This window comes from Perissodus microlepis, chromosome 3 (assembly GCF_051167445.1).
Source record: "Perissodus microlepis isolate ML-2025 ecotype Zambia chromosome 3, ASM5116744v1, whole genome shotgun sequence".
Lineage (NCBI taxonomy): Eukaryota > Metazoa > Chordata > Actinopteri > Cichliformes > Cichlidae > Perissodus > Perissodus microlepis.
The window spans coordinates 27,752,501-27,766,247 of NC_140463.1; the positions used below are offsets into that span (position 1 = coordinate 27,752,501).

Consider the following 13,747-nt stretch of genomic DNA (forward strand, 5'->3'; position numbering starts at 1 on the left):
CCCGAGGGATTAATAAAGTTTTATCTTATCTGTTATCTTATCTTATCTTATTGTCCAGACATGCCTGGTAAGGACATGAGGAGGAAACAGTAGGAGCTGTGTGAGGCTACTAAAGGCAGTGCTATAACATTTTTCTGTCATCATTTTATTATAGATTAAGTGCAAGAGTTGTTAGGTGTGGATAATTAGATTATAGTTTATTGCAATAGCAAGTTGTGGCTTGTTCTCAGATAGACAGCAAGTGGAGAGTGATAGATGAAATGATGGGATGGAAGGAAGAAGAGAAGCAAAGAGTGATTCACAGGCAGAGCCTAAATTATTTCTCACAGTTTTTTGTGTCCTTATGGTTCCAAGTGCTGTCACCAATCTTTGCATTTTGTTATTATCTCATGACACTTGTTTAATCAGCTACCATCTCTCCTATGGACTTTTTAATGTCTACAGTCTCAGATCAACACAGCCCTGCCCTCCAGCACTATCAGCAGCAACCCCTCAACAGCAACATTGTACCCATCAGGTAAAACATCGGCTACGTTTGCTTTGCCTTGTTGCCCATATTAGATTCTTGATGAATGTGTGTTGTTGTTATTCAGCCTGGTTCAATGTGCCCCTTTTTAACTTTGAGCACCCGCCCCTTTAAACCTCTCTGCATGGCCCTGCTAGGGGGTGTTGGGTTTAGGGAAGTTACGCAAATTTGCGCAGGTTTAGTAAACCTAGTGTTTGTTAATCCTGTCCTTTCTGAAAGTCTTTGCAATCAGAAATACAATCTGAATAAATACATACAATACAAATACATTTTCTATGGGCTCCTCTGGTTCATATTTTTATCTGTTTTTTTCTTCATATCTATTTGTGTTATTTCAGCAATAACATTATATGTAGCAGCACCTGGAACATAAAAATATGACAATGCACAGATACATTGATAAAAAAATCTTAACCCTTTAAAGCCGGTCAGAGCAGGCACGCTATTTTTAAATCCCGGTAGCTCTGCAACCATGTGAGCTAGCACAATAATTTTTTTTGCACATGAAACCGGAGGAGTTGTACTTACATCTTATGCCATCAGCTTGTCCTAGGTCACAGTTTCCTTCCACATATAGCTTTGCAAAAACTGCATAAAAAGCGCTTGCAGCAACAAAAACATAATATTCCAGAAACACGCTTTGCCGATCCGATCAGCTGTTGTCCGCCATTACCTGCCCGAAACCGGAAGTGACGTCATTTTCGCGGAAATGTAGTTTTTTACCATCAAGGCCTCATGAGCTTATACTGGTGTTTTTAAAAGTTATGTTTGACTTTATGACTTTCTGTGTCGTTTCTGGGATACTTAGGACTAATATTGCACTGCTGGAAATAGTTTATTTTGATGCATATGCTGCTTTTTTTTTTTTAAATTTGCATTATAATATTTATTTTCGTTGTTCCTGCAGTATATAAAAATTGGTGTATTTCAAAAATAAAACTATGAAGACCCTCAAAATAAATTTCCTGTGCTTGTAAACTATTTTGTGCAACTTTTTTGTATTTACAGTTTTGAGGGATAAGCCTCTTAAATTTCTCTAACTAGAAATATATGTTAAAAAAACAAAAACGATTGTCAATTTTTTTGTAGTCTATTGCACTTTTTTGCAATTTATGTAATTACTATGCACTTAATGCAGACATATTATTAAAATTTGGGCTGTAATGGTTGTATTGATGTATAGCAACTTGAAATGCTCCCAAAAATGGCACTACAGCATGTAAAAATATAATATAAGCTCTGGCGGACTTGGTTCTATGGTAGGTCTTAAAGGGTTAATATGAGTGTCGAGTCTGAGTCTTAGTCAAGAAATGTACTTGATAATGAAGGTGGGAAGCCGCAATAACAGGCAGACAGAGATGGATAAATTCATCAAATTTTCACTGATGGAGAAACAAACCTTACTTAGATAAACTAAAGCAGCTCCACTCTGATCTGAGTCAGTGCACTAAAATCTAATCCAGTCTACAAACAAACATGTTGGTAACAAACATGAGAGTCCTCTGATCACATGACCTGAAATGGTACAAATGACTGATGCTCTGTTCTTCTTACTAAAACATGTTTATGGATCAGTATGAATCAAACAATAGAAGTCAGTGATGTACTCACAGAATAGGCCCAGCTCACAGAGCAAAGTGGCTCCCATCCTCACATCCAGCAGTGACACGTCTGAAAACTTCTACAACTTTCTGTAAAGAGAGAGAGTGAAGCAGCAGCACAGCAGATACCAAAGAACTGTGAAGGAAACAAAGAGGGTTTTTTTTAACTTCTTCTCTCTGCTTCCTTCCTTTTCAACAGAACTAACACTCTTTAACATGATCTGACCACAGCATGACGTGTTTATACTCTTTTATATTTATTTCAATTTTCATCTCTCCAGGGTGTACCCCACCTCTCATCCTAAAACAGCTTTGATAGGCTCCAAATCATCTGAGACGCTCAACTTTATAAACAATTAAGAAAATAGATTCATAGAAGAATAAAGTTTTAACTGATGCTGATAAACAGAGATGTCAATATAAAACTAAAAATACATCTGAACTGACAAAGCTGAGCTTGACTCATTTAAAGTATTTCATTACACTAATGCAGATTTTTTTAACATGAAATTGTGGTTTGCTGATAAATTCACCCACATGACGTGATCAAACTCAAGCTAAACAGAAATAGTGTTGTTAACCAGAAGTGGGCGTGAGGCAAGAGGAAGCTCTGCCCCCTCTCTCAGATTATATCTCTGTTACTTTAAAAGTGCTGCTGTGTTTATGGTGATGTCAGCTGGGCTGAGTTGCTGAGGCTCATGGGTCATGGTTTTGAAATCAAATAAACTTTAAACATGTGACAAAGGTGTAAGTGTGGCATGCTGAACTTCAATGCCACATCAGTGCCACAGTTTCACACTTTGTACTTTATACTTTACAGAAGAAGAGGAAGAAAATGCAAAAAAAAAAAAAGTAAAAGCACAATGTTGCTTCAGCCACATTTACACCTGTTTATTTGTATTTATTTATTACTATTATTTTTAAATGGGTAACTACTATACACAGAGCACAGCCACTTAGCAGTGGGTGTTTCCCTTTTTCACACTCTGAAAACCTTTTAAGAGACAGAAGCTCAGGATGTCTTCAAATAACTCCTCAGTTTCACAAGAGATACCACAGAGTGAGATTTAAGCTACATCCAAACTAGCCCGGGTAGATTTGAAAACGGCGTTTTTGTCTGAAAATGCTCCGCGTCCACACTATCGTTTTCAGTCGTTTTCACAGAGTTGTGCTTCCACATTGAAACGGCCTAAAACGCTTACGTTCCAGTACTGTGCATGCGTGAAACGCAAGAAGATTCGGCCTGTCTAATTGCTGTCTGCCGTTTATTTACTTTCCGGTGTTGTGCCAAAAAGTGATTGCCTGCCAAAAACTGATTTCCAATGTTTCTGTGTATTTTTTATGTGTAATATCTTTACGTATGTTCGTAAATAGAACAGGGTTTACAAAGGGGTTATATAGAGAATTAAAAAAATATCTGTTTTTAAAGTATCTTTACAACTCTCTGCGATTGTACTTACATTATAACCAATCTGGTCCTTTATCCCCACTTAAAATATTTTTACAGAAATATAAAAGTCACTGCCAAAAACTGATTGCGGTTTCTACCTTGTTACACGAATGTTGTTTGTGGCTCAAGATGACTTTATGTCATCCATGAGGGATGCATTTGACATATGTTTCACATATTATAGCCCAACAAGTTACTTATAGCAGTTTATTTATTTATTTTTTGATTTGATTTTATTGATTAGCATTCAAATATCTCAGTGAAGACAGAACAAAGATCTACCACAAAGCAAGAAAGCATGAGACAAGGCTAATCAAAAGGTATTGGCTGAAGCATTTGCTTATTACGCCAACCCTTTTAACAAAAGATCTTCGTTTAAATACGAGCAATCAGTTTTTGGCAAATACCGGAAATCAGTTTTTTAAATGGACTAACAATGAGGTGGAGTTGTTGCTGCGAGTAACACAAAAGTAAAAGGTTTGAAGAAAAGCTATCTGGAGCATGTACAAACTGATATTAATCTTTAATAGGGCTGTGAAAATTGAGAGCAGACAAAACAACTGCTGTATAATGCCCTCCGCTATCTTTGTTAAATTGGTCACATGACCGCATCACATGACTAAAATGCGTCATTGTTTTCGAAAGTCTCAGTTTTCACTGTCCACACTGCGACGCAAATGCACCGTCTTCAAATTTATTCGTTTTCGAGAGCATTTTCAAAATGCTGCGTTTTCCCTTGGGGAAAATGCCATCTCAATGTGGACGGGAGGCCAAAACGGAGAGAAAACGATGTGGACGTAGCCTTACACAGCACTTTTCTAGTTTTAATGCCTGTTAAAAGTTAAAACTGTGTAAATGTATGCATTTCAATAAAAAGAGTGTAAGCAGAGGCCAGAGCTGCAGTCATCTGAGGTTGGGTGCAGAGCTTTCAGCTTGCAATTAAAAATAGGCTGAGCTTTAACTATCTTGCTTCGTTCACGGTGATAAGTCTCTGAACCAGCGGGGCCTGCGAGTGCAGACCTAACACACCTTAATGAAAAGAAAAAAGAAGTTCTGTAGGTTTTTTGTGCAAGTTTATGAGGAATAAATATTTGGAGTTATCTCTGAACGTCCAGCCTTCAGAGCTAAGAACAGCTCAGGATCATGCTGCCCCCTGCTGGTGCAACTCTTTTATCTGCTGTCAGTGAGGCTTGAGGTCATTGTAGTGTTCAGGTTGCAGTGTAAGGGCAGTCATACTACAGCTACAGTTTGATATAAGCTTGGTAAGGTTATTGATAACCTGCAGTGAATGTTTGGGTCACTTAACTTAAGTCCCTGCATCATTTTAGCCTTGTCACACTCTGCTATGATATCAAAAAGAAATAAACATAAATGAAGTACATATTTAGTGTGGCTGTTCTTCTCTTCCATCTGATGTACCAGTAAATACGTCCTCATTTGTCTTAGAAAACTGAGCAATCTTGTTGTCTTTGTTTATTGTTACATGCACGGTCAATCATCATTTCGTCATTTGCACTTAGAAACATATAATCATATATGCTTAGAGGTATATAATCGTTTCCATATTGATAGAATGTCTCATCCTTAGTAGGTCTTTAAGACTCTGTGTACCATGAGATGGTAGGACGTACACTTCTTTTCCTGAGTGTTCTGGCATACCTCACACACGTCCTAAGGTCATAAGAGAGATTGTATCTTCTCTCTCTGATATATGCTATGGCAAACACATCTGTATCTGTTTAAGTAAAAGAGGCTTTTGTTTAGGGGAACTGCTGCACTCTCTGGCCCAGCTATCTTGGGAATCATTCACAGGGTCATATTCCCTGTGAATAGATAAACCTAACAACTCCAAAAATTAGTCCAGTGATCATTAGAACAAGAAATGAAGAACTGGATACAGCTACTGCAAATAAGGAAAAAGAACTGTTAACTTTAATAAACTGAACTGAACTTAGAAGCTGTTTTAATGTAGGAAACCAGGAAGAGTTGCAGGAGGCTTTGATGTTAGTAATACAGTGAGGTACTACATGCCCAGCTTCCACAAAGAGCCCACTCTCACCCACTCTCCTCCTCCTGCAGGTGTTCACGGTGGAGGAGATGATGCCTCACCTGCAGGGCGTGAATGGCACCGTCACCAAGAACCTGTTCCTAAAGGACAAGAAGAAGAAGGGGCTGTGGCTGGTGTTGGCCCGCCATGACCGCCAGGTCAGCTCCTCCACATGACCTCTGACTTAAAAACTAAAGACTAACACCTCACTTCCTCTCGTTCCATCTGCAGGTGAACCTTAATGACCTCGCCAAGAAGCTTGGTGTCGAGAGTGGAAATCTGTGCTTCGCAGATGAGGCAGCCATGTTGGAAAAGCTGAAGGTAGGGAGGATCAAAATGGGGAGGGCCAATTATTGAGCTGGATTCACAGGTCACAGCTTTAGACTCCTCCTCCCCTCTCCTTCAGGTGGGTCAGGGCTGTGCGACGGCTCTTGCTCTGCTCTTCGATCAGGATCACAGCATGAAGTTCGTCTTGGACCGGGACCTGGTGGAAGGAGGCCACGAGATGGTCTACTTCCACACGATGACCAACGCTGCCACCATGGGGCTCAGACCAGACGACCTGCTGCGCTTCCTCAAGGAGACGGGACACGAGCCAATCCTGGAGTGCTTCGAGTAAAACGGACACCCGGGCCTGGTTTAAAAGTGACGCGAGGGCGGTCCTGGTTGGGCTGAGAGCAGGATACGGCCGTCTGCCGCCGAGGATCTTGAGAAGCTTCATGCTAGGCTCTAAGTGTAAAAACAAACATTTTAAAAACGTGTTTTTGTGGAGCGATGAAAATCTGCAACCTGAACATTAAACAGCTTCTCATGACATCTGAAATTCACACAAACATACCGTTTGTCTTCTGTGCATCATTCGACGGTGGTGGTGGTCCTACTGCTCTTCACTAACAGCCTGTCATGTTTAGCAAAGTCTCCAAAATTAAAATTTATTCACTGAAATTTGACCCTGGATGTTATTTATTATCCTGCAAATGTAAAGCGAGAGAATAAAAAGCTTTGTCATCTCTGTTTGGTTTTAAATTAAGAGTTTATCAGAAATATGCTTTAATCTTTTGACCTTAACAAAAAGAAACAGCCTGTAAGAAGGTAAAACACGAGGGTCAAAGAGTTACTTATTTTAATAATTACACAGATAAGAATCAAGTTACATGGTTCTGACAGTATTTAAAGGGTTTGGTGAGTAACCAGGAGGTAAGCTAAGAATCCGCTTTAATTTTCAAGCACTATTTTCTGAATGCCAACATTCATAGTGCCCAAAAATTGAACTCGTCTCCTTCTGCAGTACCAGGTAATACCAGGTAATATCGGTTTGCCTGACAGCAGGAGGTGCTGTGGCTTAGCTGCTCAAAGCGCCTGTCTAGTAAACAGGAGATCCTGGGTTCAAATCCCAGCAGTGCCTTCCTGTTACCATTTGAAACCGTCTTCTTCACAGTGTTGATTGCATTCGGGAAATCTTTCCAAGTCTGTGTATGTCCTCAGCAATGTTGCCTCTAATTTTTCATGTGTCTGAGCGAACACACAAAATCCCTGAGCGATCCCTTTGACCACTGTGAGCGACATCAGACGTGTGCACTGTGGTCACGCCAGCATCTAATCCATCCAACTTACATGGTTTATTAAAATAATCAAATTATAGCATTTACATTTATGTTAGACTACTTTTAATTAACTGCTTTAGCCCTCTTACAATGAAAACTTCATGAAAAATTCTAGTCATTGACCTGTGTAGTATGTTAACACTATTGGAAGTAAAAATAACTTGAACTCCAATTTTGAAAACACAACTTAATTTTTTTTAATTTTTTTTTATAAAGCTCTGACTTGTATTATGAGTCTGTGGTCTGGGAGAGAGTCCTGTAACTCTCTGTCTGCAAAATAAAGTAAATAATGACCAATGTTGGGCAATTAATTATATAGTTACTTCTTCAAAAAAGTAACTGAGTTATGCAAACAACAAAGTTTTTTGCAGCTATTTTTTTAAACGCAGCCAAGGCGTTTTTTTAAATAAACATTTCAAACTATTTACAGAACAGTCAGCTGTTCTGCATCAAATCTGATGCCACACAAATTATTTGTGCCGCTCCAAAAAATAATTTCTGTCCACTATGAGATGAAGGAGAACAACAGCCTGATACCTGCAGGCCTGACAACAGAAGATGTATCACTGCTGTAACACCTGTAACATTCAGCAGTCGCCTCATTGTTCTGACACACACAACAAAACTATTGACTACACTACACACTAACTAGAAAAGATTTGGGCTAAACATCGCAAATCTCTCACATCTCAAAACACCGCCGTCACTCCTAAAACTTCCCCCTCCCTTAACAACTAGATGCCACGTTGCCATATCATTTTTTGATTGATCGAATGGTACTTTTTTGGACGAATAGGAAAGGGAGAGGGGGGTGGAGTTTGTCTTTGCTCACAGGCTTTCAAGCCTTTTTTCTTATAAAACGCCGTTTTTACCGTTTCTTCCCGCAGTAAATAATGATAGTATTCAGGAAGAAAAACAAACATTGCAGATATTTTTATCATAACTCTGGTTTTACGTGGCCGATCAACACAATTTAAAAACTGGTATAAAGTCAACACTTTTTCCGTCAATTGTTCGGTCTGTCCTGCTCACATCTCCAATGGTTGTACACGTTGTCATTAACGTGGCTTCACTCCACATCAGCCACGCCGCTTTGCTAGCTAAAACACCGGTGTAGGCACATAAAGACACTGTCATAGCCTGTCAATGACGTCGATTAGCTGTGTAATGTGAATCGCGTTATTGGCTGGACTATGGGATAAGGTGGCATCGTTCTAATCCCATACGGGAGCAGCCAGTCACTCACTGACTAACACTGCAAAACAGAAGTATTAATTTTAATTTCAATTCAGGTTAGATTTTTTTTGTGCGCAACGCAGATTTTCTGTCCGCAGAGACCGTGCCGGCAGTGCGCAATTGCGCACGTGCGCAGCTCAGAGGGAACATTGGTCCTCAGTTATCGACCTCACGGTACTCTTGAGAGCTTTAAAAACTTCTTTTCACCTGATCCAAGAAGCTTCTTCAGTTCTAGAACAAATGCTGGAGGGTCCCAGGCATTAAACCGCTAGTGGAGCTTCTGAGGGTTGTTCAACCAATATTGATGTCTTGGGCGTGTCTAAATCTTCATTGTGTCCCCTTCTTGGAAACGAAGGAGAGAAAGCATAACTCCCAATGCTTCCCGCCATCAGCACTCGTTAATGAAATGTAATGGCATTGGTAGGGAGGTAAGGCACTGCTGGGAATTGAACCCAGGATCTCCTGTTTACGAGACAGGCGCTTTGGCCAGCTAAGCCACAGCGCCTTGAGCTGTGTGCCTCTAGCTACTGTCCAACAGCTGGTGGGGAAAAATGTGACGAACCGATTCAAACCTGTGTCTGCAGAGGTTACTTGGTTTTTCCCTTCCCTGAAGGAGGCACTGTACCTTAGCCGGTCAAAGCACTTGTCTTGTAAACAGGAGATCCTGGGTTCAAATCCCAGCAGTGCCTGTTGAGCTATTTCAAAATAAGAAGTTCTGTGTAGGCAACTTTTCCTCAATGTCAAAATAAAAGAAAGTAAGGTGTTGAATCTCAAGTTTGGAGGCACTAAAGATTTAGCAAAGGACACCCCAGCAGCTGTGCACCACATGCAGATGAAAAAAAATCAAAACTAAAAGTGTGCTAAAACATGAAACTGCGCAACTGTAACAACAGACATAAATGGACCAGTATAGAAACTGGGTGAGGCAGGGTTATATTGAGCTTTCGTCCCAAAAGTACTGTCAAGATTCTGCAAATCATTCGAGTTACTGATAAGAGAAGGTAAGACTGTTAGGTGTTGTGTTAAAATAAATGCCCAAGTGTTCTCTATTAAAAACAGCACAAGGAGGTGTTCTAGTGTTCTTGTTTCCTCTTATGTTATGGAAAAGTGTATAGGCAGCAGGAATTTGAGTCAGGTCTCGGTTTTTCTTGATGATGTCACTCCTTTCTCAGCTACACTTGAGAACCATGAGGAACGATCGCTGAAGGTCCTCCATAGGATGAAAGAATTTACTTTAAAGCTGTCGCCAGAGAAATGTCAGTTCTTCAGGACATCTGTCCAATATCTCGGCTATGTTGTATCATCAGAAGGGGTCAAAACAGATCCAGCTGCCCTCACTACCTGGCCAAGACCAGCTAACATCAAGTAGCTTAAGTCTTTCCTTGGGTTCACTGGATATTACAGGAGGTTTATAAAAGACTATTCCAAGCTTGCAATACCCCTTAATCACTTAAGTGCTGGTTGCCTCCCACTGAAGAGAAAATCCAGTCTGTCTGGCAGAAACCACAAGGTTTCTACCAGTGCGGAACTCAAAAAGCCTTTTCACGAAAAATGGACCCCAACCGCTGAAGATACTTTTAAGACATTGATTCTCAAGCTCACAACAGCTCCTGTTCTTGGGTTTGCAGATCCAAAGAGACATTATATTGTGCACACCGATGCAAGCGCCCATGTTCTCGGTGCAGCCTTATATCAAGAACAGGAGAGCAAGTTAAGAGTCACTGCCTGTGCCAGTAGGGGTCTCTCCAAGTCCGAGCAAAGGTACCCTGCACACAAGCTTGACTTCCTGTCTGTGAAGTGGGCTGTCACCCAGAACGTTTTCCGCTATCTCTATGGAGCAAAATTTACAGTGATGACAGACAATAATCCACTCACTTACGTTTTAACATCTGCAAAGTTGGACGCAGTAGGGCATTGCTGGTTGGCCGTACTTTCCAGTTTTGATTTTGACATTGAGTATAGCGCTGGGAAGAACAACCAAGATGCAGATGGGCTGTTGAGACGTCCGTATCGGCATGCCTGTGATATATCTGATCAGAGTTCTAATGATGAGGAAAATGCCATTGAAGGCTTTACTGCACAGCTCTTGCGCCGCAACAAAGAGCCTGATTTTCCAACCGAGGCAGTAAAGGCAGTATGCAAGAGACATGAGTATTCCTCAACTCTTGAGGAGGAGGCAGCAGTACCATCGTCTGCACGAGTACAATGTTTGGCTATTGGAGCCTCTGCAATACCAGCAGATTTCTGTCAAACTGATGTAGCTGGGCCATGCCCCCTGATGCAGATGTCTCTTTCCGATTGGCTACGTGAACAGAAATTAGATCTGGAGAGCTGAGAGAGTCTTGCAGAAAGCTACCAGTTAGCCATTGAGCACAGTCAAAAGAGTGCTTTGCGAAACAAACAAAGGTTTGACAGTAAAGTGCGGGAATCCACCCTTGCCAAGGGAAATAGAGTTGTTTTGAGGACTTGTTCAGACTCACCCTGTTGAATCAGTCTCAAAAGATTCTCCTTCACCTTATGATGTTTCCACTGAGGTCATTGAAGAAGTGAGGAACAGGAAGTTACTTGTTGGACTATTTGACCATATCCTACATTTATAGTGCACAAAAGTTAAAAAATTGAACTCGTCTCCTTCTGCAGTACCAGGTAATACCAGGTAATACCAGGTATTACCGGTTTGCCTGACAGCAGGAGGCACTGTGGCTTAGCTGGTCAAAGCGCCTGTCTAGTAAACAGGAGACCCTGGGTTCAAATCCCAGCAGTGCCTTCCTGTTACCATTTGAAACCATCTTCTTCACAGTGTTGATTGCATTCTTAATCTTGGAGTTGGGAAATCTTTCCAAGCCTGTGTATGTCCTCAGTTATCCACCTCACAGTACTCTTGAGAGCTTTAAAAACTTCTTTTCACCTGATCCAAGAAGCTTCTTCAGTTCGAGAACAAATGCTGGAGGGTCCCAGGCATTAAACCGCTAGTGGAGCTTCTGAGGGTTTTTTCACCCAATATTGATGTCTTGGGCGTGTGTAAATCTTCATTGTGTCCTCTTCTTGGAAACGAAGGAGAGAAAGCATAACTCCCAATGCTTCCCGCCATCAGCACTCGTTAATGAAATGTAATGGCATTGGTAGGGAGGTAAGGCACTGCTGGGATTTGAACCCAGGATCTCCTGTTTACGAGACAGGCGCTTTGGCCAGCTAAGCCACAGCACCTTGAGCTGTGTGCCTCTAGCTACTGTCCAACAGCTGGTGGGGAAAAATGTGACGAACCGATTCAAACCTGTGTCTGCAGAGGTTACTTGGTTTTTCCCTTCCCTGAAGGAGGCACTGTAGCTTAGCCGGTCAAAGCACCTGTCTTGTAAACAGGAGATCCTGGGTTCAAATCCCAGCAGTGCCTGTTGAGCTATTTCAAAATAAGAAGTTCTGTGTAGGCAACTTTTCCTCAATGTCAAAATAAAAGAAAGTAAGGTGTTGAATCTCAAGTTTGGAGGCACTAAAGATTTAGCAAAGGACACCCCAGCAGCTGTGCACCACATGCAGATGAAAAAAAATCAAAACTGAAAGTGTGCTAAAACATGAAACTGCGCAACTGTAACAACAGACATAAATGGACCAGTATAGAAACTGGGTGAGGCAGGGTTATATTGAGCTTTCGTCCCAAAAGCACTGTCAGGATTCTGCAAATCATTCGAGTTACTGATAAGAGAAGGTAAGACTGTTAGGTGTTGTGTTAAAATAAATGCCCAAGTGTTCTCTATTAAAAACAGCACAAGGAGGTGTTCTAGTGTTCTTGTTTCCTCTTATGTTATGGAAAAGTGTATAGGCAGCAGGAATTTGAGTCAGGTCTCGGTTTTTCTTGATGATGTCACTCCTTTCTCAGCTACACTTGAGAACCATGAGGAACGATCGCTGAAGGTCCTCCATAGGATGAAAGAATTTACTTTAAAGCTGTCGCCAGAGAAATGTCAGTTCTTCAGGACATCTGTCCAATATCTCGGCTATGTTGTATCATCAGAAGGGGTCAAAACAGATCCAGCTGCCCTCACTACCTGGCCAAGACCAGCTAACATCAAGTAGCTTAAGTCTTTCCTTGGGTTCACTGGATATTACAGGAGGTTTATAAAAGACTATTCCAAGCTTGCAATACCCCTTAATCACTTAAGTGCTGGTTGCCTCCCACTGAAGAGAAAATCCAGTCTGTCTGGCAGAAACCACAAGGTTTCTACCAGTGCGGAACTCAAAAAGCCTTTTCACGAAAAATGGACCCCAACCGCTGAAGATACTTTTAAGACATTGATTCTCAAGCTCACAACAGCTCCTGTTCTTGGGTTTGCAGATCCAAAGAGACATTATATTGTGCACACCGATGCAAGCGCCCATGTTCTCGGTGCAGCCTTATATCAAGAACAGGAGAGCAAGTTAAGAGTCACTGCCTGTGCCAGTAGGGGTCTCTCCAAGTCCGAGCAAAGGTACCCTGCACACAAGCTTGACTTCCTGTCTGTGAAGTGGGCTGTCACCCAGAACGTTTTCCGCTATCTCTATGGAGCAAAATTTACAGTGATGACAGACAATAATCCACTCACTTACGTTTTAACATCTGCAAAGTTGGACGCAGTAGGGCATTGCTGGTTGGCCGTACTTTCCAGTTTTGATTTTGACATTGAGTATAGCGCTGGGAAGAACAACCAAGATGCAGATGGGCTGTTGAGACGTCCGTATCGGCATGCCTGTGATATATCTGATCAGAGTTCTAATGATGAGGAAAATGCCATTGAAGGCTTTACTGCACAGCTCTTGCGCCGCAACAAAGAGCCTGATTTTCCAACCGAGGCAGTAAAGGCAGTATGCAAGAGACATGAGTATTCCTCAACTCTTGAGGAGGAGGCAGCAGTACCATCGTCTGCACGAGTACAATGTTTGGCTATTGGAGCCTCTGCAATACCAGCAGATTTCTGTCAAACTGATGTAGCTGGGCCATGCCCCCTGATGCAGATGTCTCTTTCCGATTGGCTACGTGAACAGAAATTAGATCTGGAGAGCTGAGAGAGTCTTGCAGAAAGCTACCAGTTAGCCATTGAGCACAGTCAAAAGAGTGCTTTGCGAAACAAACAAAGGTTTGACAGTAAAGTGCGGGAATCCACCCTTGCCAAGGGAAATAGAGTTGTTTTGAGGACTTGTTCAGACTCACCCTGTTGAATCAGTCTCAAAAGATTCTCCTTCACCTTATGATGTTTCCACTGAGGTCATTGAAGAAGTGAGGAACAGGAAGTTACTTGTTGGACTATTTGA

At 41.5% G+C, this 13,747-nt stretch overlaps 1 protein-coding gene and 6 non-coding genes across 8 annotated transcripts in view; 5 read left to right on the top strand and 2 right to left on the bottom strand.

The window, feature by feature from the left end:
• The window catches only part of LOC146390841 (prolyl-tRNA synthetase associated domain-containing protein 1-like), an 8,255-nt gene extending 1,681 nt beyond the window's left edge, over window positions 1-6,574 (top strand). The window contains exons 2-5 of one of the 2 annotated variants that reach the window (XM_084923865.1): window positions 445-517; window positions 5,657-5,782; window positions 5,856-5,945; window positions 6,031-6,574. In XM_084923865.1, the coding sequence (XP_084779991.1) occupies window positions 445-517; window positions 5,657-5,782; window positions 5,856-5,945; window positions 6,031-6,243 (502 nt within the window). In that variant the 3' untranslated portion in view covers window positions 6,244-6,574. Of the gene's footprint in view, window positions 518-5,656; window positions 5,783-5,855; window positions 5,946-6,030 lie in introns of both variants that reach the window. The other variant, XM_084923864.1, reaches the window with a different exon arrangement.
• Window positions 6,575-6,955: 381 nt separating this feature from the next.
• Window positions 6,956-7,029, top strand: trnat-agu (transfer RNA threonine (anticodon AGU)). Its single transcript has one exon. It is a non-coding gene; the product is annotated as a tRNA-Thr (tRNA).
• A 1,866-nt stretch (window positions 7,030-8,895) lies between these two features.
• trnat-cgu (transfer RNA threonine (anticodon CGU)) lies at window positions 8,896-8,969 on the bottom strand. The gene has a single exon. It is a non-coding gene; the product is annotated as a tRNA-Thr (tRNA).
• A 110-nt stretch (window positions 8,970-9,079) lies between these two features.
• trnat-ugu (transfer RNA threonine (anticodon UGU)) lies at window positions 9,080-9,153 on the top strand. Its single transcript has one exon. It is a non-coding gene; the product is annotated as a tRNA-Thr (tRNA).
• Window positions 9,154-11,157: 2,004 nt separating this feature from the next.
• On the top strand, window positions 11,158-11,231 carry trnat-agu (transfer RNA threonine (anticodon AGU)). The gene has a single exon. It is a non-coding gene; the product is annotated as a tRNA-Thr (tRNA).
• A 366-nt stretch (window positions 11,232-11,597) lies between these two features.
• trnat-cgu (transfer RNA threonine (anticodon CGU)) lies at window positions 11,598-11,671 on the bottom strand. Its single transcript has one exon. It is a non-coding gene; the product is annotated as a tRNA-Thr (tRNA).
• Window positions 11,672-11,781: 110 nt separating this feature from the next.
• On the top strand, window positions 11,782-11,855 carry trnat-ugu (transfer RNA threonine (anticodon UGU)). The gene has a single exon. It is a non-coding gene; the product is annotated as a tRNA-Thr (tRNA).
• Window positions 11,856-13,747: the final 1,892 nt, after the last annotated feature.